Source organism: Carassius carassius, chromosome 4 (assembly GCF_963082965.1).
Source record: "Carassius carassius chromosome 4, fCarCar2.1, whole genome shotgun sequence".
NCBI classification, from domain to species: Eukaryota; Metazoa; Chordata; class Actinopteri; order Cypriniformes; family Cyprinidae; genus Carassius; species Carassius carassius.
The window spans coordinates 32,055,591-32,078,209 of record NC_081758.1 but is presented as its reverse complement, the minus strand read 5'-3'; the positions used below and the strand labels follow the sequence as shown (position 1 = coordinate 32,078,209).

Here is a 22,619-nt window from a genome sequence, read left to right as displayed (position 1 = left end):
ACTGCGTTTGTGAAGGCACTTTCCTGTTTTCCATGAGCACAAGGCTGCTGCCATACTAAGAGTGCTTAGAATATGCTTTCCCAGTAAACGTCTGGAGTGTACGAGTTGTCCTGTCAGTCTTGCCAAGTGTGTATTAGTTGTCTGAAGAAATGCGTGCTTTTTAGTCGCTATCATTGAAGGGATCATGTTGGATGATTTAGCTGCAAGTAATGCTGCCTAAAAAAATTCTTTAAATGTGACACGATCGCAGATACAGTACAGATTGACTTGTTTATGCAAATAAATTGATGACCAGAAACCTGTCTTGTGCTGTTTTTACCGGGTTGGTTTAATGCAAAAAAGAGGGGAAAAATTAAGCATATACAAAAAAACACTGTAATGGTTTCAGCATTTTGATCAAGTCAGTTGAAATCTAAAAGCATTACCAGCACTACCATCAAAGTGTTTAAATGGACGTGAAACAGCCACACTGGCCTGGTAGATGGTAAAGATAACATAGCATCAGGTGTCTGTGGTCTAAATGTCAGTGTTGGAGCTGTAGTCCACTCTTTCAAACAGCAGGATGGTTTCACAGTGCATGGTCTGGGGGAAGAGGTCAACAGCCATAGCTCTCATTGGTCGGAAGGGAGCTCCTCGCACACGGTTCGAAGGAGCTCTGCAGAGACTTCAAGACATAAACATAAGTTTTAGAATAACTGATTCAAATGGAGGTAGGGTCTGATGTGCTAAATGGGAATATTATATTTTCAGAGGAAAGTCAACATTGTACCAGGAGAAAAAGTTTGTCAATCATTTCTCAAAATATAATAAGCTTCTGATTTCTCTTTTGGGTAATGTCACTCAATCTCTCTCATGTTTCAACCTTTTCACTCAAACCACTTTCCATTCTGATATGTAATACCCATCAAAATGCAATCAATTCAGTTCACAATAGATTGGATGTCCCTATCTTGAAATTGATGTAAAATAAATTCACTTTAAACAGAAAATAATGAACTTACTCAATAAAATTGTTCATAGCTGCTTTGGCATTGCAGGCGACGTAGACGAGTCTCTTAAGATGCTCTGCTCTTCTGATTGCTAGAATAACTTTGGAATCTAGTAAAAGTGAGAATATTTGGGCAGAGAACTTAAAAACACCATGTCTGCAAGGTAAAGGTTTAAAATACAAAGAGTACTGTACATACGTAGCCCTGCTCTTGGAGGGTCAACGATTGCAGTGTAGCTGGGGGATACGACAGCATTAAGAACAGTGGGGAACACGTCTTCAGCCTTTCCACAGTGGAATTCCACGTTGGTCAAGCCTTAAAATATACATTTGAAGTCTGAGTAGATCGTGGGAGATGAAGAGAGTAAAACAGGACAGTGATAATGTCACTCTGGCCTACCATTCGCTTCAGCGTTAGCTTTAGCATCTTCCACTGCCTCCTGGCACAACTCTATGCCAATCACCTTCTTCACTCTCTGTTAACACACATAAGGTTTGTTTTTATTTTTTTACATTTTTTTAGAAGGCTAACTGTTACTCTGTTCACTCATATTTTTGTTTATTTTAAGAAGCAAACGCAGCACCTTTGCCAGTGAGATGCCAATAGTTCCCGTTCCACAGCACACATCCAGCACAGTGCTGTCCTGGTCCAGCTGAGCCCATTCACCCACAGCAGAGTACAGAACCTCAGCAGCAGGGGTGTTTGTCTGGAAGTATCAAAAATCAAATCAGAATATTAGACATTTTTAATAGTTTAAGTTGAAAATCAGTATTAATGTCTTGTACTGAATATTCTGAATCGCATGCATGATGGCATAAAGGAATGAGCCGCCTGATGCCTTTTAACTATCATAGTGTTTATTCTCAGGAAATGATATATGACAGTCAAATGGTCAGGAGGTTCACCTGGAAAAATGAGTGTGGAGAGATGCGGAATTTCAGTCCGAGAAGATCTTCGTGAATCCATTCTTCTCCAGTCACATGTTCACATGGCAGGTCCTCTGTACCTGCTGAAGTCCTGGGTTGATGAAAATGAATAAATGAGAGTAAAGTCATCTAAATTCATCTTATTTGAATTTTTGAGGGTCTTACCTTTGTCCCATTCTCACAAAGTACAAAGAAGTGATGCCAATTTCCTTTCCTTCTCCTTCGGTAAAATACTGATGCAGGTTTCGTTTCAGTTCATTAATTTCTTCTTCTTGGAGTTTCTAGGTTGTTTAAAAAAAGTAATATTTCAAAAGTGAAAGTGACGTGACATATATGGTGACCCATACTCAGAATTCATGCTCTGCATTTAACCCATCCAAAGTGTACACACACAGCAGTGAATACACACACACCGTGAACACACACCCGGAGCAGTGGGCAGCCATTTTTGGCACCCGGGGAGCAGTTGGGGGTTCGGTGCCTTGCTCAAGGGCACCTCGGTCATGGTATTGCCGGCCTGAGACTCGAACCCACAACCTTAGGGTTAGGAGTCAAACCCTCTAACCACTAGGCCAAAATTTCCCCTTTCAAACAGCAGTCACATTAGTTCCAGTGTTTGTAATAACCAACATCTGAAGAGGACACAAAAATAACCATTGAATAAATCTCTTATTACCTGTGGATTGAAGAAAACAATGGCCATGGTTTGCTTTATCCTGCTTGTTCGTACTGTTAGCTGCCGCCAATGACCATCATAAGTCTCTGGACTGTATACGGCATACGGGGTTGTCCTGTTTATAATAATATTAACACACAAAACACTTCAAAATAGAAATAATTACACACAATGGCTGATAGGTAGTGCAAAATTATATTTTGCCTCTGGAATTAAAGAAAACCCTTCAAAAGATTTGCATGCATATTATGTATAATCAGCAGTAATTAAAAGAAATGATTAATTCACCTGATGAACTGCTGGAAACCCTGCACAACCCTCTTGGCCTCTGAAGACACATGGGTGGTTTCTGATGGACTCACTACTGCACAGGATCCTCCTTTATACTTACCCAAACGAAAGCCCACAGTCTTATCCTCTCCATCTGCTCCCACTCCAATCACAAACTCACACTTATTCCTGTACTCTGTCTGTAAGCATAGGACAAACCACACTTAATCTTATTTCTGCAACCACAGATTCTATTAAACGGAAGATTTAATATGCAATTATGCATCCATTTAATCCCTGAAATGTTCATTTGACCCTTTTGAAAGCCATCAAAAAATAAATCTGCGTACTGAATGCACTGGTAATACCACAATACTTTATAATATTTTTGGGTTAGTTACTTAAATTTTGACTGTGATTAGAACAATTTATGTGAGCAGTGAGCATACAGATGATTTACCTGCACAGGTGATGGTCGTATGGCTTCGAGTGGGCAGCACATTTTGTTGAATTTTTCTTTTTGAACAAATAGCCAGGGAAGCATGGCTTTGTTGTTGTTGCCAATTTCTCTGAGAACAGAACAAATATCAAGGAGGCGAGTTATATTGAAGGAGACTACTGTTTACTGACCAACTCTTGTTATACTACCAGAAGCTCATGTATGAAAAACAATCACATTGTGTTGGAAAAAGTGACTTGTATAATAAATCAAATGTATCTAATCACCTTCTCAATGGCACATGAAAAGTGATGAAAGCAAAGCATGAAAAGAGCTTTCCTGGAGCATTCTTTCTAGTGCAAAACAAAGCAAACAATAAACTATGGGTCGCAAGACACAGTCAAAAGATCTCTGGGATAAAGTTGTGGACAGACACAAGTCAGAAGAACTATACAAAATAATTCAAAGGCTCATTTATCAAAGCCTAGAAGCAAAGTGAAGTCTATTATTACGAAGTGGAAGGTATTTGGTAGAACACAGGCCCTCCCTGGATCAGGACGTCGCTACAAACTGGATGAAAGAGCAGGAGGCCTACAACAACGCTGAAGCAGTGTCAGGAATTTATGACAAAGAGTGTGTGCATCTGACAACAACAACACTAATTCTCCACAAATGAGGCAAGAAAAGCCACATGCAGTTAGACTAAGCTTTGCCAAAACTCATCTTGGAGATTCTGAGGCAGATGAGACTCAAATTTTAATTATTTAGCCTCAACACCAAACCATATGTCTGGTGGAAATCCAATACAGCTCAATATCCAAATAACAGCATTCCTCCAGTAAAACATGGAGATGGAAATAACCTGTGATGGGGTGTTTCTCTGCAGCAGGGACTGGATCACTGTCAGGATAGAAGGAAAAATGGATGAGGCAAAATACTTGCAAATTCTGCCCAAAGTTGTCAATGGGAAGAAGGTTTACTTTTCAACATGACAATGATCCAAAGCACACAACAAAACTGAGCACACAGTGGTTGAAGGGGAAAAAGGTGAATGTCCTTGCAAGCCCTGTCAGAGCCAGATTTAAACCCCACTGAAGATCTGTGGAATGACTTGAAGACTGCAGTCCACAAACGGTCACTATCAAATTGAACTGAACTTCAGCAGGTCTGCAAAGAAGAGTGGGCAAATATTTCAAAGTCTATATGTGTAAAGTTAGTAGAGACACATCCCAACATACTAAAGGCTGTAATTAAAGCAAAAGCTGGTTCAACAAAATACTGACACAAGGGGGTGATCCTGTTTTTTTTGTCTGACATGTTGGTGTTATATCTTTCACTTGGATGCTATAAGCTGCACAGAGTAAATACAGCTGGATAAAACAAAAAAGGAGTCGGTATTCATTTCAGGCTGCAAAGTAACAATATGTGAATATTTTAAATGGGGTGATTCTTTTCTATACCCACTGTATATGGTTGACAATGTCACATAATGTATCTATTTTTACTATTTTACAGAAATTTAGAAGATATTCATGCATATGTATGTTACCAGACCCATTAGGAAATACCTGGTCAGTTTCTGAAGAACGCCTTCAACTTCTTTCTCTTTCCTTTTCAGCTGTTCTTCATAAGGTACGTTCCACAAGGGTGTCACAGCATTGGCAATCTGGATATTGAGAGGCTCTTCTTCATTCTCCTCTACCTCCTGGCTACCCGCAGCACGCTTTGTACCAGGCTGTCCACCTTCCACTTCCTCCTCTAGTTTTCTCTTCTTGAGGATGGGATCAGCTTTGGGTTTGGCCAGCCGTACACTCAGCACTTTACTCTTCCATTGCATGCCGTGCACTGCTTTCATGGCCTTGTCCCTTTCCTCCTGGTTCTTGAAAGTGACAAAGGCAAACGTCTGTTTGTTAAACAGCTTGATTTTGTGAGGATTGATCCCATGCTTGTTGAGAAACTTCTTCAGGTCATTAAAACCAATGTACTTGGGCAGGTTTTGAATCTCAACTTTAAAGATCTCTGAGGTGAAGAGATCTTCTTTGATGTAACGATACACACCACCTGCTGCACCCTCTCCTTCTTCTTCAGCTGCTGCTGGTGGATTCTCTAGGTTTTTCTCTTCTATTAGGTCATCTGGTTCCTTCTCTGTGCTGGATAATGAGCCAGCTGGATCAGTCTGGTCAACAGCAACATCTGTCATATTGCTCTGCATCAAAGGCCAAAGGAACATACTATTAAACATAAAAATATTGTTTCCATTTTGTATTCGGTTAGGTGATCTTAATTTTCAATCAGTTAAATCTGTTACAGCAGCGTTCTGCAATGTTCCATACTGTATTTTATTTAAAACTACAACAATTATAGATTTATGACCTCATATTAACTGTGAGATTACATGAACTATTTGTACTTTAATAATTAATTTCTCACACAGCAGGACCATTAAAAAACTAATGGAATAGTGACCAGATACAGCATCTAAGATCACTAATACATATGGATGTACATTTACGTTAGAAAAGTGAATTGACATGTTTATATATCAAATAATGGACATTACAAGGCTCAAATAAAAATAAGAAAATACCATTTTTTTTAGGGCAATTAAATCCCAAACGAATTGGAAGCGGAGATATTTCTGATATTCATTAGATCGTCTGAACAAACCTGCAGTGTGAAATCTCTTTGTTCTTCACTATGAAACATTGAGGAGCTCTAAAAGCACTGTGCAGTTATGCATACACGCAAGCTGCCATCTTTAGAAACACGTGTCAACAGCAGCGCATTGTGGGAACACCGATTAAGGTCTATTCCTCTGTTTAGTAAAATATAGTTGCGAGACTAATTGTTTTAAATCTACGAATTAAATTTACACCTCAAATAGTAATTAACTGCACTGCATTTAAACGTTTAATTTTATTTAATTGTAGTGCAGCGTTTAATTTTAATTTTATGTAGCACAAAAGAGCAGGGACTTTTATTGTGAAGAGCCGGTGACGGTGACTACGAAGGACCAATAAGTTTTGGCTGCTGGAAAGGTTCGTGTTCGGAAGAGAGAGAGAGAGAGAGGGAGACAAACAAGTCTATTATACCAATGTCTGTGAAATTATCACCGGGGTATTAACTCACAGATAGTAGATTATTGAATGAGAGGCCAAGCACTAACGTTAATGTTAGCAGTATAAGTTAGCTCGCTGCTCTCTGGATCGAAGACAGCGCAAATTACAGCGGAAAGTCGCTTTATTAAGACTTGGTTTTGTAGGACTTGAACCGAACTTTAACCTGGGATGGACAACCCAACAGTAACTTACAGTAACTGGAGATTTGGATGTGATTAGAATAACTACTAAAAGCGGTGTTTCAGTGGTCAGATGTGGCTGCTGGGACTGGAGGCGGGAGACGTGTCACGGATAAAGCGACTGCGGCTGAAGTTATACCTCAGTGGTGACATCCATCCATTCAGCCCGATCCGCCCCACAGGAGGAGTCCATCCAGCGTCTATCCCGGACCTGTAGGATTTTATTTACCCTAAACTTCCCTTCCCGGTGAATTTAACATTTCTTAACCGACTCTGGTGTTTTGTCAAGATGGGTTCGTTGTTTCGGAGTGAGGAGATGTGCCTGGCCCAGCTCTTTCTGCAGTCCGGGTCCGCTTACGACTGCACCAGTGAGCTCGGCGAACTCGGGCTAGTGGAGTTCAGAGACGTAAGTCGGTGAATGTGTTGCTTATTTGTATTTCTTGTTTGAAAAAATCGAATTGGCTTGTGCTGGACTGACAGCCTCACTCACACCCGTTGGCTATCGGTGTGACATGAATGATTTTTGGCCCATGGGGCTCTATGACCAAAAACAAACAAAAAGCAAAAGCACTTTATTTGGCCTTCTGAAAGTAGATTCATTTAGGAATCTTTAAGATTAACGTTACTTACAACAGAGCGAGCTTCATCACTGTGACGGTCACGCGACTCTGTTCCTCTTTCGGGCTTGAACTGATGGTAAAACTAAGGACATTATTAGCTGTCTTTACATTTATTTTGATAGATGAATCTCGCAAATATTCACCGCTCTGACGATTGCTTGCGGTGTTCGGCCAATCACAATGCACTGGGTCAGTTGGCCAATCAGAGCAGACTGCGTGGTAGGAGGGACCTTGTAGAAAACAGTGTGCGAGAACCTACAATAATGTACAGTATTTGAAAAATAATGTGTTTTTTGAACATAACAGCATGTCAGCATATTATGTTACACCAAATACACAAAATAATTATCTTTAAAAAAGCATCATATGACTGCTTTAAGTCATTAATAAACATAGCTTTATACAAAATTTAACTATAAAAGCGGGAAATGTCATGAAACATTCATATTTCAGTTTCTTCTTTTTTTTCTTATTCTTTCTAAATGATTATTATTAACTTATATTTTAATTACATCTTTTAATCTACTATTAAAGTTAGAGTATTGCATGTATTAGTATATAACGTTTGAAATATTCTATTTATCCTGGATCTGTTTTGAGTATATATGTATTTTCTTTCTTTTTGTTCTTTTCAGCTTAACCCAAGTGTGAACTCTTTTCAGCGAAAGTTTGTCAGTGAAATCAAGAGATGTGAAGAGATGGAGAGGATTCTGGGTAAAAACTTTGAAGTTAAATTCTTCATCTAATAAAGGCAAAATTTAAATTGATATAGCTAAGAAAGAATCTCAATACTTTCTGAACACAAAACATGTTTATGATGGTTATAACCATAATGGAGTAGTAGTATTACTAGTAGGAAATGTGTAAAGCAAAAAAAATATATATATATTTTATTTAAATATGACGAGTTGTCATATTTTTAAATCTTTTGCCTGTTACTGGTTTATGTAACTGGGTAACATATTTGCATAATCCCTGCCTGCCCGCGAAATACAAACAGAGCCTGACCTGCCCACAAACACTTCACTATTAGTGTGTTTAGATCATGTTGAGAAGACGCTGTGTTCAAGGATACCAAACCTTTTGTTGTGTGCTTGTCATTTTACCGAGGACTTCTTTTTTAATCTTGGCTTTTTATCTTCATTGGCTTCTAATCTTCTTTCTTCACTAACAAGTGTCTCCGAACCACAATCTGGAAGTACGATTGTGTGTACATTTTCAATGGAATGCTCAAAATATCAAGTTTTTGTGCCAATATGTAATGTATACCTGCAGCTTTAGGTTTCTAAATACCATATAAGTCTTTCTGAAGTAGTTCTGATAACACAGACTTTATAATCATAGTGAAATTGCTGTTTACTTTGCTGCACCAGCAGTTAATACAGGAGAGGTTAGGTTAGGCTGGTCCGCCTGTGATACTGTTCTGCGTTCTGATTAAAACGTAAGACAGAGCATCTTTTGTCTTTTGCAGTAGACATATTTTGGTTTAGAAACTGTTTTGTTTCATCAGTTAGTCATGTTAGCACTCAGCTAACGTACCAGCCATTATTGTTTTAAATGTTCACAGTTTAGCAGCTAAACTTTGGGCACGATTCGCTTGCATAAGTGTTTTTGTATTTTATGTCATTATTATAAGAATGGATTGGAGCACTATATTGTTGTTTTATGTAAAGGTGCTTTGTCAGTGGTAGCGCTGGCTAACTGGCACAAGGTCTCCTCTCTGTGCCAATCACAACAGGCTTGGCCAGCTGACCAATCAGAGCAGAGTAGGCTTATGGAAGGGAGGGGTTTGACTCTAATATTAAATGTATATTCTGAGAAAATTACAATGTTTTCTGACTTTAGATGCATTTAAACCTGTTGTAGGGGACTCCAGCACAATATAGGGACACTTTAAAATACCATATGACCTGCTCTTTAATGCCTGAAAATCCCCCCAAAGTAAATTAACAGAATGAACTCAAAGTGGACTTGTATAACAGGATATCTTCTGAGGGAAATTAAAAAAGAAGACATCCCTCTGCCAAAAGAGGATGTGAACCCAGCTGCACCATTACCCAAACATGTGATGGTCATAATGGTGAGTTCAGCACTGTTCGTTTGTTTAGCTCTTGAGATTAGTTGATCTTTCAGACGCATTTAAATGTATTTTCTAATATGCATTCTCACTGCTAGTTGCCCAGTTTCTGCTTATGCTTTATTTTTATTGTTTTCTTTCTTTTATGGCTGCTTAAGGCATAGGCGCCATTCAAGATAAAAATGTTTTGTTAAATAATTAAAATCTTAGCTGAGGTATCCAGCTTATTCCTTGCGAGCCTATTGTGTTTTGGCACTTCTGATTTGGGGAACTTCTATTCCAGAAGACTGAAACAAATCATGTCAAATCATAAGATAAGCTTACCCTACAAATAAAGCTTATCCATCTGGTTGACTGAATGAGCTGTTGATTTTGCTTCATATTTTATTGTCATACATCATGAGAATATGGTATTTTAAGTTGACGTGACATGAAAAATGACAACATATACACTGCACTTTTGTAGTCTGTTTTCCCGACCTCCTATCCCATTAATTCACTGGAATGCACAAGTTAAAAATTTCTCAAAATCAGAAATCGCTTTGAAATAGTATCACGCAAATCTGAAGTTAATGAATATTTTTTGATTAAGGCTATATATATATACACACACACACACACACACACACAGAGTGGGTACGGAAAGTATTCAGACCCCCTTAAATTTTTTACTCTTTGTTATATTGAAGCCATTTGCTAAAAACTTTTAAAAGTTAATTTCTTTCCTCATTAATGTACACACAGCACCCCATATTGACAGAAAAACACAGAATTGTTGACATTTTTGCACATTAAAAAAGAAAAATCGAAATAACAAAGTTTAAAAGTGTTCCATTGATTTACACTAAAAGAATGTTTGCCTATCAAAATTAGATTTACAGCAGTGATGTCATTTAAAATATTTGCTTACTGAATTGTGATTGGTCTTTTCTTAAATCTTTTTTTGCTATCCATCAGTTGGCCATGCCTTTATTTAATAGTTTTATCATATCTATTGGATGTCATTTAAATCCCTCTCTTTCAGGAACACTGCACTGCTTACAACATTGATATCACTGCTGATATTTAGTTATTACTGATTCCTGTAAGCTTTGTTTAGGAGCAACTTCAGAGACTGGAACTGGAGCTGAGTGAGGTCACCAGGAACAAGGAGAAACTTCAGAAGAACCTTCTAGAACTGATTGAGTACACACACATGCTGCACATCACACGCAACTTTGTCCACCGCAGTGCAGAGGTAGGTCATGTGATTCCCTCTCATAGGTTTGGAACTTTTGTTGGTTCTTGTTTAAGCAAAAAGAAATGAAATGTTCGACGTCTCTGGTGTAACTGAAAGGAATTCATCTCCAGAGAGCAGGACTGTGGGAATCACGCAGGGGATTTTCGCTGACTGATAGAACTTTGAGAGCAGCCAGCTGTGGCTTTACAAATAGGCTTAACTCTTGACCTCTTCTTCTTGATCACCAAGGTGATGTGTGTGTACATGTGTGAATCTAATCTCATATTGTGTTTTTGCTTGTGTATGAGCAGAGAGAGCCATGTATGAAGTATGAAGAGTTCCAGTATGAAGAGTTCCCCTTCCTAGAGAAAGAACCCATGATGGACTACACCAGCATGCAGAGGCTTGGAGCCAAGCTTGGGTGAGCAGTGTTAAAAAACATAAAGCTAAAAGTATACTGCCCTTGCCCAAGTCCTGCTTTGGCTCACCAACAGTTAATGTGATGAAATCTTCATCATAAGTGCAGGTTGCAGATGTGGTTTTACTGATAGTAATTCCTGTGGTAATGTCAGTTTTTGAATTCATGTTACTGTTGTTGTAAAGTAAAGCTCACATTCCTCTGTCCCTTCTGCACAGGTTCATTTCTGGGCTGATCCAGAGTGTAAAAATCGAGGCATTTGAGCGAATGCTCTGGAGAGTGTGTAAGGGCTACACAATCCTCAACTACTCTGAGGTAGATGGGCTTCTGGAGGACCCTGATACGGTGAGACTAGTTGGCATCTCCACCATGGTTTGATTTAATAAGATGTTTTTGGTTAGAAACTTTATAGTCAAATCTTATTTTCTACCTATTTGTTTCTTTTTCTGTGGTCAGTTTGAGCTGCACTTTTACTGTAATGATGAATGCTTGATATAATTTAAATAAGTAAATAATAATACAAATGAGGAATATTTTAGTCTTTTGAGATGGTCTAGTTGGTTTGTTCTCTGTCTGGTTTGTCAGGGGGAGCCAACCAGGAGTGTGGTGTTCCTCATCTCTTACTGGGGAGAGCAGATTGGACAGAAAGTTAAGAAGATTTGTGACTGGTAACTTAGCTTTTAAATCAACTTCCTACATTCTACTTGAGGTGATTCTGTTAATCTGTCTTGTTTGAATAACTTTGTGTTGCGCTACTGCATATCTGTAACAGTTAACCACCAATGTGTTAACTGACTGCACCACAGAGACCGGCGGGGAGCTGCTCCATTTTCATAAAGATTATAAATAGCTTGTTCAGTATTACATGTAGGCGATTCTTCATGCTTTCATTTCTTAACTTTGTTTTATTTATTTCAGAGTGTTTTTGTTATTAAGATAAGAAGTACTGTAGTTTTAGTTTTAAGTAAGGCTGATTTTATTTCCATAGCTACCACTGTCACCTGTACCCGTACCCCAACAGTAATGAGGAGAGGAACGATGTGGTGGAGGGGCTCCGCACACGCATTCAGGACTTGCACACGGTGAGTCCAGATGAGCTCGGTTTCACTATTGTCCAAGAGGGTCTGGCTGCAGACTTGCACTTGCATTCTCAGACTTGCATTCTCAGAAACTTGCACTTCCGCTAGTGACGTCACTTGCAGTCTTTATTTTTAATTTTGTTGAATTTTTTTATTACTTTTTGTTTGAATTTCCCAACATTTTATAACAGTAGCCAGGTGGCGAAGACAAGAAAAAATAAACTAAATTACAATGTCACTTGCAATCGCTACTTGCACTCTCCGCTAACTGTGACACTTGCAATCGACACAAATCGTGCTTGTTGCCAATGGAGACAAGACGCTGTGGTGGTGATTAAACGATTAAACCTAATTTAGTACTTTAACGTACAGGGTCCTGCAAGAAAAAGACAAGACAGGCAATCCGTGGCCAGAACAGTAGAATATGAATGCTTGCACAAAGTCTCTCACTAAGCGTTTTCCTCCCGTAGAAAAACATAAACACTTAAAATGGCTAAATGTATTAAGATGCTATTAAAATATCAAATTAAATATACAGTTCATTATTTTAATTAATATGTATATAGTATTTTCCTCACATACCGCAAAATGTGGCATAATGGACTAAGATGACAAAGTCCGAACTCAATATGCTTCTCTACATTATTAAAATACATAACTAATATGTAAAGGGAAGTAGGTGAGCCCAGAATAAACGCAACACGCAAAGTTTTGCGTTAAGCATTTTTCATTTATAATGATTTTCTATAGGAGGAAAACGTTTAATGTACAATTTCACACACTGCGTTCTGTACTCGTCTGCTTGCCTGTACGGAGCTGATCCTTTTAAAATCACTTAATGCATTTTATAATGCACGTTCATATTTGCTGGTCTGAATATACGTTGAGTCAACAACAAGACATATAGGCTAGGATTACTGAATTGTCTTTATCATCTTAGTCTGTTACATTAAGCGTTTTGCTGTATGGGAGGACAAAGTTTGCGCATTGTGTTCATAGCCATCTGCTTGCCTTGTAGTACATTAAATAATAACTATATATCGAATTTGGCTTTTAATTGAACTTAATGTATCTTAATACATTATGCCATATTAAGTATTCGTTTTTTCTACAGGAGGAAAACGCTTAACGAAAGACTTTGTGCATTGCGTTCACATTCTGCTGTTCTGTTGCCACGGATTTGCCGATCTTGTCTTTTTCTTGCAGGACCCTTTACGTTATAGTAGTAGGCCTACTAATTTAGTTTTAATCATTTAATCACCACCACAGCGTCTTGTCTCCATTGGCAACAAGCACGATTTGTGTTGATTGCAAGTGACGTCACAGGTAGCGGAGAGTGCAAGTGGCGATTGCAAGTGACATTGTAATTTAGTTTATTTTTTCTTGTTTTCACCACCTGACTACTGTTGTAAAATGCTGAGAGATTCAAACAAAAAGTAAAAAAATAAAGACTGCAAGTGACGTTGCTAGCGGAAGCACAAGTGTCTGAGAGTGCAAGTCTGCAGCCAGACCCTTCTCCCCTTTTACACTGACACACACATTTTTTTTATTTTGAGTGTGTGGAACTTGAATGAGTATGTGTTGTGTAAGTGTGATCTCACTGGTTTGATTAGTTATTTACTGGCCAGGTTTTTTTACCTTTAACTTAGTTACTAATAAGCTCAGCTTAGTCGATATTGGAGATAAAAAAAAATTCAGGGGACAGTTGAGGTTGTCTCTAAAGTAACTTTGATGCACAAAATGTTCAAGCATCCCGTACAACCACAGTTTTGTCTTGTGTCCAGGGAAGGCTGTAAGTCGGACCTTAAACTGAAATCTACGCCCTAGAAGCTGTAACCTGATATCGTTAAATTCAGTTGAAGTTAATTTTTAATTTAATTTTAATAAAGGATTTTATTGCTTCTTTTAAATAAAAACTTAACAAAATCAACACAAACATGATCTCACTTGTTCAGAGATTTTTTTTCTTAGAAATGTATCAGAATAAAAATATATTGTTCCAATAGTACTTGTGTAAAGTACAAATGACCCAAAAATCACACTTTCACAGGAATTCTAGAAATGAAATGTGTGAAGGTTTGTGAAGTTTTGCATCATGCACAGTAATTAATGACAGGCTAGTATTGTGGAAGGGTTTGATTGCACTCTCTGTCTTCAGCGGTGGAGGGATCTAAAGATACTCCATCTAAAAGAGCAGAATTATTATGTAATAGAATTTACATTAGAATTATTTGGATTTACGTCACTAATCTTTCCTTACCAGTTCAAGACATCCATGCAGTAGATTAATGTAGGGGGCAGGTTAGGTTTGAGGGCATTTATGTTCGCTTGTGACTGCTCTGTAAAAGAGGAAGAAAATTGTGTTAGTTGTCCGGCTCAGCACATGATGTTCATGGACAAGCTTCTCATAGACTAAGGCACCAGGGAATCATGTGTTCAATACTCTCAACACTCGCAGTTCCTCTCGAGACCAATGAAAATAGACAGGCTCAGTCATGAAAAGCAAATTGTGATGTTTCTGTGCTTAGAAAATTTTACTGCATGCTCATCTGAGAACACAGTTCAGAAACCAGGGCTACAAAATACCATGTCTGTTTGAAATACACATTTATCCTTTAAGTGCCCCATACAGGCTAAAAGATTTTTTTTTCTGCTGTAATAATGACAAAACCGCTTGTTTTATAAATCTTATCAACACAGACTGAGAGATATATTACATACATTTTGTGATTCCAGAAATTTCAAGAACAATCAAGTTGTTGAGGGGACAAAATGTAAGAAAATAAATATACTAGTTTACTTATTTTTAGCATTTTAATTCAGATTATTACAGATCATTAGAGTAATATATAATTTCATAATAATGAGTAAATAAATATATGAAAATACAAGTAAATACAACAATTTCATTCATTTTAAGTCATACTGCTTGCCCCTTTGAAGTTTGCTAAAGACCTCTGGTTAAACCACCATGTTATGTTTAAAACTTAAAATGTCTTTGTAGGTTCTTCACCGTACTGAGGATTACCTGAGGCAGGTGTTGATCAAGGCCTCAGAGTCTGTGTACATTTGGGTGATCCAAGTTAAGAAAATGAAGGCCATATATCACATCTTCAACCTCTGCAGTTTTGATGTCACAAACAAGTGCCTCATAGCTGAGGTGTGGTGTCCCGTAAATGATCTGCCCGCACTTCGGCGAGCTCTAGAGGATGGATCGGTGAGTACTTTACTTTTATCATTTCAAAGGTGCACTAATTCAGATGCATCTGATTAATAATTGTGCACACATCTCTTAAATTTGTTGTTTTATTCCTTCAGAGGAAGAGTGGATCCACAGTTCCCTCATTTGTCAATCGTATCCCAAGCAACGACACTCCACCAACCCTCATACGCACCACTAAGTTTACCTCAGGCTTTCAGAATATAGTGGACGCCTACGGCGTAAGCAGCTACAGAGAGGTCAACCCAGGTGAGAGGATAGAAATGAAAAAACACTCAATTTTAATGTTAAAATTGTCTTCATGTTAGCAGGTTTAACATGCCCTCAGTGCTTCATACATATGCTTAGATGTCTAAGCTTTCTTCGTTATCACACCTTCTCACAGCTCCATATACAATCATTACCTTTCCCTTCCTGTTTGCGGTGATGTTTGGAGACCTCGGGCATGGCGTCATCATGGCGTTGTTTGCTCTGTGGATGGTTCTCTACGAGAATGACCGCAAACTAAAGAAAACCAGAAATGAGGTATGTGCAGCTTGCTGTTATGACAGTGTTAACTTACTTCTGCCATTCTTTTAGAAATGGATGTTAAAAGACATTGTTTGCTAATACATTATTTAGTTTACTGTTTGTTTATTCAATTTTGTTATAGATGGATTATCAATTGGTTCATTTTTTGTTTTTAGGTCTGGAACATTTTTTTCGAGGGCCGTTACATCATCCTGTTGATGGGTATATTTTCAGTCTACACTGGATTAATATACAACGACTGCTTCTCCAAGTCAGTCAACCTGTTTGGCTCGGGGTGGAACGTCCGTGCCATGTATGATCATGGAGGCTGGAAGTGAGTGTTCGAAGCACATAATATTGTGTACTGCATCCTTAAAATAATAATTAAAAAAAAAAATACAGTACACAGTGCGCAACATATGTTTTAAAATGTAGTATAATAAAATTATTTTAATCTGTCTGTCTAATAAATGTTTTAAAATATGGGCACAGCCTACCATGTTTCTGTAGAGATGAAATCTAAAGCACGTTTATTTGATCAGCTACTTGTATACAGAGGTGGGTAGTAACGAGTTACATTTACTTCGTTACATTTACTTGAGTAATTTTTTGGGGTAACGAATACTTTTCGGAGTATATTTAAAGATGGGTACTTTATACTCTTACTTGAGTAAAGTTTTGGGGGAAAATCTGTACTTTTACTTCGTTACTGTGGGCGACGCTCCTCTCTTTACTTTATCTTAATGCAATAAATGTTATAATGCTTCAGTTTATTCCAAACGCGCCGTCTACTTTTCTCTGGGCAATGAGCGATGCACATTCGCGAATGATTCATTCTTTTGAGTCAATTCTGTTCAAAGGCTTGATCAAACCAATTGGCAAACGAGTGAATTGGTTCATGAATCAGTTTGAATGAGTCGTTCAGTTCCCTGCCGCACGCGCTGAGCGTCTGAAGTGGTTCACTCGGAGTTGTAACGTTTAAGAACAGAAAGAGCGTTGAAAACGTGGCTGGAACTGCACTGAATTGAAATCTGCAAAGGTTATTATTTGCTAGCGATGGAGATCCTTATTAGATGAACACCGCGTGTGCTGTCTACTGTTTAACAGGTAATAACTTGGGCTACATTCGATTACAGTACACGATACCACTGTGACATTAGTTTGTTGTACGTGTGTGGCTTATAACAGAGGGGAGTCAAGTTGAATGCAGCTTCCAAAAGACAAAAAATAGCCGATTAAGATTTTATTAATTTTAATACAATCACACTGGTGCAAGTACGTTCAGCGAGTCATATTATCAGCTGCTAAATTCAGATCTGTGATTGCTTGCTGGCGCTTAGCCAGAGATAGATGCGTTTATACAGCGCTGCGCATTATAACCAATCACACATGATTCTTTTGAGCTTATTAAAGCATTGGCCAATCAGAGGCGTTCAGGTGAGTCATCGCTAAAATGCCGGTGCTTCCTTCACTCGCTCACTGACTGAATACCTCTTTCTGGCGAATTCTCTCGCAGGAACAACAAAGTGCAGATGTGTGTACGAATCTTTAATTAAGATATTGATTTCACAGTGTTAACAGTTTCAGTGATTTTAATGGGAGTTTCTGAGAGTGATTGAAATCTAGACTGTCAGTGAAAATTATCTTTAATAATGTAAATGTTATTTGCTCTCTTTCTGAACAATGAAAGATTAGTAGCAATATTTATATCACATTAACTTTCAATGTTAAATTCACATTTAATATAAAGTCAGTCGTATTAAAAATATGTTATGGCATGACACCTATATCTGTTACTTAAGTAAACAGACAGGGTTTTATAATAAATTACATAAATTGGAGTAAAGGCTGATGAAATATATACATTTTTACACGCACACATACATTACATACATGTTATCTATATATCTAAATAAAAATAGGCTCCGTATATATGACCCAAAGTAACTAGTAACTAACTACTTGAGTAGATTTTTTATCTGATACTCTTTTACTCTTACTCAAGTAACTATTCAAGACTAGTACTTTTACTTTTACTTGAGTAAATATTTCTAGAAGTACTTTTACTTTTACTTGAGTACAGTTTTTGGGTACTCTACCCACCTCTGCTTGTATAGCCAGCTGCTGCTTGTATATCCTGACTGTTTAATCCAAATTCACACATAAGGCAAGTCAGTTCTAACAATTGGGAGTTTAATGACACTATGTTTGAAGAGGTTTATAAGAACGTATAGACATTTATAATGTTGCAGAAGATTACCATTTCAAAGTAATTCTGTTCTTATTAACTTTCTATTCATTAAAGTATCCTGGAAAAATGTATGTGCATATGATTTCCGAATGATCACGTGACACTGAAGACTGGAGTATTATCTTTTAAATATTGAGCTTTTTCATCACAGGAATAAATTACATATTAGGATTTATTAAAATAGAAAACAGCTATTTTAAATTATAAAATGTAAACGTTTTTTTTAATGTATTTTGATCAAATAAATGCAGGCTTGGTGAGCTGTTGTGTAATCCCTGCAGTCAGTCAGCTTAAGTCAATAAATGGTAAAGTTGAAATCAGCTTTGAAATTTTAAATGTCCAAAAGTTTTCCAAAATGTTGACTGCAAAATGAATCTTTTTTTATTACCTTACTGTAGGAAACAACAGGCACAGAGAATCCCCCTGTACTGTATGTGGCTCTGATGTGATGTTCATTTTCTCTTTCTCCAAAGTGAACACACGGTCAGATCAAATAGCTTCCTTGCACTGGATCCAAATGTCGCAGGAGTCTTTAAGGGGCCATATCCTCTGGGCATTGACCCGGTAGGTCTCGGACTTCCTTTTATTGCTGTGTTATAAAATGAAACAAATTACTTTACTATCACATCATGTAACTGTGGGTGGAAGTCTTGGGTAAAAGGTTACATATTTGAATATATAATTATTTTAAAATCTGAGGTGAATAATATTTTATCTGTACTGTAGATCTGGAACCTGGCGTCAAACCGTCTCACCTTCCTGAACTCCTATAAGATGAAGATGTCTGTGATCGTAGGAATAATCCACATGACTTTTGGAGTCGTCCTTGGTGTTTTCAATCACCTGTGAGACATTTCAAAAGATATTTTTGATAGATGTTTCCAATGTTATGACTTTGGTCTTTCTAATATTTCATATGTTCATGTGTTCAGGCACTTCAGACGGACATTCAATCTGTACCTGATATTTATCCCGGAGCTGCTCTTCCTGTTGTGCCTCTTCGGCTATCTGGCCTTCATGATCGTTTATAAGTGGCTGTTTTTCACAGTCAGAGACTCTCAGACAGCTCCCAGCATTCTCATCCACTTCATCAACATGTTCCTGATGCAGGGGGACTCCAGTCAACCCCTCTACCCAGGACAGGTGGGACTCAAAGAACCATAGGTGCATCCATTCCACTTTACTTGCACATCTGTTTTTCTTGACATTTATTTTCTCTCTTTTCCATAGGCTGGGTTTCAGGTGTTCCTGGTGATTGTGGCTGTGCTCTCTGTGCCGGTGTTATTATTGGGCAAACCTCTCTACCTCCACTGGCAACACAAGGGCAGAGACCGCCTGCGCATGTACCGGGTGAGGATCCTCTTTTTGTTTATGCGTGTTCTCCAGTTAGCTGAAGGCTGCTGTCTGATTTTTCAGTCTTTCTCTCTCTGTAGGGTTATCAGCGTGTACGGCGGAGCAGTGAAGAGGAGCTCTCTCTCATGCATGCTCACGATATGGAGGAGGGCACCAGTCTGGACAGCCACTCCTCCAGCTCTGACAGCCAATCAGAGGAGGTGAGACCTTCAGAACCAGTTCTGTGCATCATTTGGTGTGAATAAACTACTTTCCCTATGAGTCTAACAGAGTTTCCTCTGTTCCACAGTTTGATTTTGCAGATGTCTTCCTCCATCAGTCCATCCACACTATAGAGTACTGCCTGGGCTGCATCTCTAATACTGCATCTTACCTCCGCCTGTGGGCTCTCAGCCTGGCACATGCCCGTGAGTAACATACCCTTCAATGTAGTGCTGGGCATAATAAAATAATAATACAAAACACACAGAAACCAAAGGTCTTCATTACAACCTGCCAAAATAAAAGTTTGTCTACCCTAAAGAAATGATGACAGAGATAATATTACTATTGAACAATAGAATGTACTTTTTAAAGTAATAATTATAATGAAAACCACATTTTTAAGGAATATCACAGTATTTTTCATGTATGAGAAAAAAATATATTTTCATTTAAAAATATTAAATTGTTTTATAAATTGATTTGATTACCAAAAGTATTTGGTAGTGAATTTGTATATGACATCACAATTTGTTTTTATATTCTATGTGCTCCTGACAGTAAAATAAACAAACTATTATATAAACTATATATAAACTTACAAAAACAAAAAAAGGCATGCGAAGAAAAAGTACAGTGATATACCCTGAAACCGCCAAATTCGTAAAAATAGCGTAATACACTTTTTTTGTAATACTGCCCAGTACCATTTAAATAACAGTTCAATCTATTTATTAAAATAACCTAACTGAAAAAAAATGTTACAACAATGTAATGATAAAAATGCAAACTGAAATGATTTCTTTTTTAATTTTTATTGAAGACAGTAAGTTCTAATTGTAGTAAATTTGTGGTTAATATATTTAATATTTCTTTTAATGTGTGTTAACAAAAGAGTTTAAACCAGGCAGCTTTATAATTATTACAGCAGAAATACTGGGTGAAATATTTAGCCTATACAGGGCCTTTAGATTATTGTTTTGGACAATTAGAGGCCATTAAGTTAAACAAGTTGAGAACCACTGGTCTGTGTACTGTTCAAGAATACAAGTTATTAAACCAATACATACTGAAGTCCAGATTGCTCATAAAATGGCTAGAATATAGTCCATTTAAAATAAATGAAAAGGAATGTTTTGTTGTGGTCCAGAGCTCTCTGAAGTGTTGTGGGCAATGGTGATGCGGGTCGGTCTGCGTGTGGACACCAGTGTGGGCATTGTGTTCCTGGTGCCTGTTTTTGGTCTGTTTGCTGTCCTCACTGTGTCCATCCTGCTGGTCATGGAGGGGCTTTCAGCCTTCCTTCATGCTCTCAGACTCCACTGGTCAGTACAATGCATCAAATATACACCACCATCACAAAACAGTGTACTATTGTAGTCCCTCATGCTCAGGAGCAATTTGGACATCCATATTTAGTCATTGGATCAAAGTTGTAGCTGCAAACACATTATTACTTTATATTGAATGATTCAAACTGAAATGATTTTTCTCTCCTCAGGGTGGAGTTTCAGAATAAGTTCTACAGCGGTGCCGGTGTCAAGTTTGTACCGTTTGCCTTCTCTCTTTTGCACACCAGCTTTGAAAATGAGGGGCTGTTATGAGCTGCAGGATGCTAAAGACCAGACCAGACCAGAGCGGATCTGTGAGCTTCATGAACAGATTTACATACAGAGGTGTAGCACTACATGCCAAAGTGCTCCAGCCAAATACTCTTTGGGGATTATATGGAGATACCAGATCAGCATTGACATACTGAGCCACATCAGATGCTTGATCATTTTTGGACATGCGACCATAGCATAAACTCACTGAGAAAAAGCAACAGCTCCAGACAGTAAATAGGACTCTTGAGTGCTTTTTTTTATCTGTTGAATGTATTAACTCTTCACAGGAGTGCTGGTTGTGATGGAAGTATCTTTTTTCTACCATGTTGGCTGATGGCTATGAAGAGATCGATTCTCCATAGTAGAGCACATTCCATGAGTGACTTTAAGGTTTAACTTTCATGTCAATTTGCTGTAGAGCAAGAATTTTTTACTGCTTGTGTAGATTCCAGCATTTTCATCCTGCTGCTTTCATCCTCCACAGTGTTGAAACATGATTGTGGCTCATGTAGGTCATTCATAGTGTTGATTCGTACTGTGCTTAGATAACAACTGATTTGGACACAGTATTTGTCAGATGTTGGCAACAAGATGCTCAGAAAGGGCAACAATGACTTGTGTAAATTCTTAATGCTGATTAGCCCAGATCTCGTTTCTGTTGGGTTGTATAGATCGAGCTTCATGAGGCCTTTGTTGTTGCTGATCATCTTTGTGTTTGAAAAATCTCAAGAACCCCTGCTAGCCCACAGGAAGCTCAGATATTTCTAAGTGCCTAACATGCTGAATGTATACTGATGGGTGGGTGGTGGATTGAATTTTTCAGATGAAGTCATTCAGAACTTAATTTGTTGAAATGCGTTGCATTGTTTTGCTGTTCAGGGCAAAGCTTAAAGGCTGAGAGTTGTAAAACTCTCAATATGAAATTAATTTTAATTGTATTGTAAATTGTGATGTTTTTAGTGATTTTTAACTCCCAGATCTCCCAGATTCAGTTACTCTGTTCTGCCTCTCCAGAATGAGTTTGTGTATTGTTAAGGTAATTTACATTCCACATTTTGCATATGATCTCTATATTATCATTACACAATAAAATCAAACCTGTGAAGCTGGGGTTATAAAACATGAATAAAATGACTCTTGCTATCATTGCTATTTTGGATCTAAAGCTTTAAGATGTAAATGTTTCAATTTCAGAAAAGAAACAACTTTTATTTAATCCTAATTGAATTCAGTAACATTTAATGTAGCACTTTTGTTTTTACCACCTCAGATCCTGAATTGTTAAAACCATTTAACAAAAATGTAAGCTTTTATTTTTTTTTTTTTTATAAATAATCTCAAGGAAAATGACATTTACATGTATAGGTGGGGAAAGTGTGAACAAACAAACCATAAATTGTTGCATTGCACTTCATTCACTGTTTTAGAGCTGGCATGGAAACAAACTAAGGATTTGCTTGGATTAACAA

General features: G+C 37.8%; 2 protein-coding genes and 1 long non-coding RNA gene across 4 annotated transcripts in view; 1 reads left to right on the top strand and 2 right to left on the bottom strand.

The window, feature by feature from the left end:
- Positions 1-6,517, bottom strand: part of LOC132139800 (uncharacterized) — a 124,972-nt gene extending 118,455 nt beyond the window's left edge. Inside the window, exon 1 of the long non-coding RNA XR_009433665.1 lies at positions 6,380-6,517. This is a non-coding gene — a long non-coding RNA (uncharacterized LOC132139800). The remainder of the gene's footprint in view (positions 1-6,379) is intronic.
- LOC132139798 (tRNA (uracil-5-)-methyltransferase homolog A-like) lies at positions 303-6,120 on the bottom strand. Its single transcript, XM_059548414.1, has 12 exons — positions 5,968-6,120; positions 4,869-5,506; positions 3,322-3,430; positions 2,880-3,061; positions 2,592-2,706; positions 2,081-2,196; positions 1,895-2,006; positions 1,573-1,695; positions 1,389-1,464; positions 1,188-1,304; positions 1,002-1,098; positions 303-664 (listed from the first exon to the last, which is right to left on the bottom strand). Exons 1-12 carry the CDS (start codon positions 6,004-6,006, stop codon positions 517-519), a joined length of 1,872 nt encoding a protein of 623 aa, XP_059404397.1. The 5' UTR covers positions 6,007-6,120; the 3' UTR covers positions 303-516.
- A 236-nt stretch (positions 6,518-6,753) lies between the features above and the next one.
- On the top strand, positions 6,754-22,293 carry LOC132139793 (V-type proton ATPase 116 kDa subunit a 2-like). 2 transcript variants are annotated; one of them, XM_059548410.1, is made up of 20 exons: positions 6,754-7,004; positions 7,854-7,932; positions 9,201-9,298; positions 10,395-10,524; positions 10,830-10,935; positions 11,151-11,277; positions 11,518-11,600; positions 11,921-12,014; positions 15,016-15,228; positions 15,330-15,480; positions 15,617-15,756; positions 15,918-16,075; positions 18,466-18,556; positions 18,719-18,837; positions 18,925-19,135; positions 19,223-19,342; positions 19,426-19,545; positions 19,635-19,752; positions 20,697-20,868; positions 21,045-21,295. In XM_059548410.1, exons 1-20 carry the CDS (start codon positions 6,888-6,890, stop codon positions 21,145-21,147), a joined length of 2,550 nt encoding a protein of 849 aa, XP_059404393.1. In that variant the 5' UTR covers positions 6,754-6,887; the 3' UTR covers positions 21,148-21,295. The 2 variants fall into 2 exon arrangements, with proteins under 2 accessions (XP_059404393.1, XP_059404392.1); XM_059548409.1 differs by lacking the exon at positions 20,697-20,868 and having other exon boundaries at positions 21,045-22,293.
- The last annotated feature ends 326 nt before the right edge of the window (positions 22,294-22,619 follow it).

Bases quoted from the DNA above. Each gene is read 5' to 3' on its own strand.
- LOC132139798 (XM_059548414.1), bottom strand. From the start codon at position 6,006: ATGTTTCATAGTGAAGAACAAAGAGATTTCACACTGCAG. The intron at 1,099-1,187 runs GTATGTACAGTA...CACTTTTACTAG, and splicing joins CCCTCCAAGAGCAGGGCTAC to ATTCCAAAGTTATTCTAGCA. The intron at 665-1,001 runs GTAAGTTCATTA...TATGTCTTGAAG, and splicing joins GCTATGAACAATTTTATTGA to TCTCTGCAGAGCTCCTTCGA.
- LOC132139793 (XM_059548409.1), top strand. From the start codon at position 6,888: ATGGGTTCGTTGTTTCGGAGTGAGGAGATGTGCCTGGCCCAGCTCTTT. The intron at 11,601-11,920 runs GTAACTTAGCTT...TTATTTCCATAG, and splicing joins GTTAAGAAGATTTGTGACTG to CTACCACTGTCACCTGTACC. The intron at 16,076-18,465 runs GTGAGTGTTCGA...CTTTCTCCAAAG, and splicing joins TATGATCATGGAGGCTGGAA to TGAACACACGGTCAGATCAA.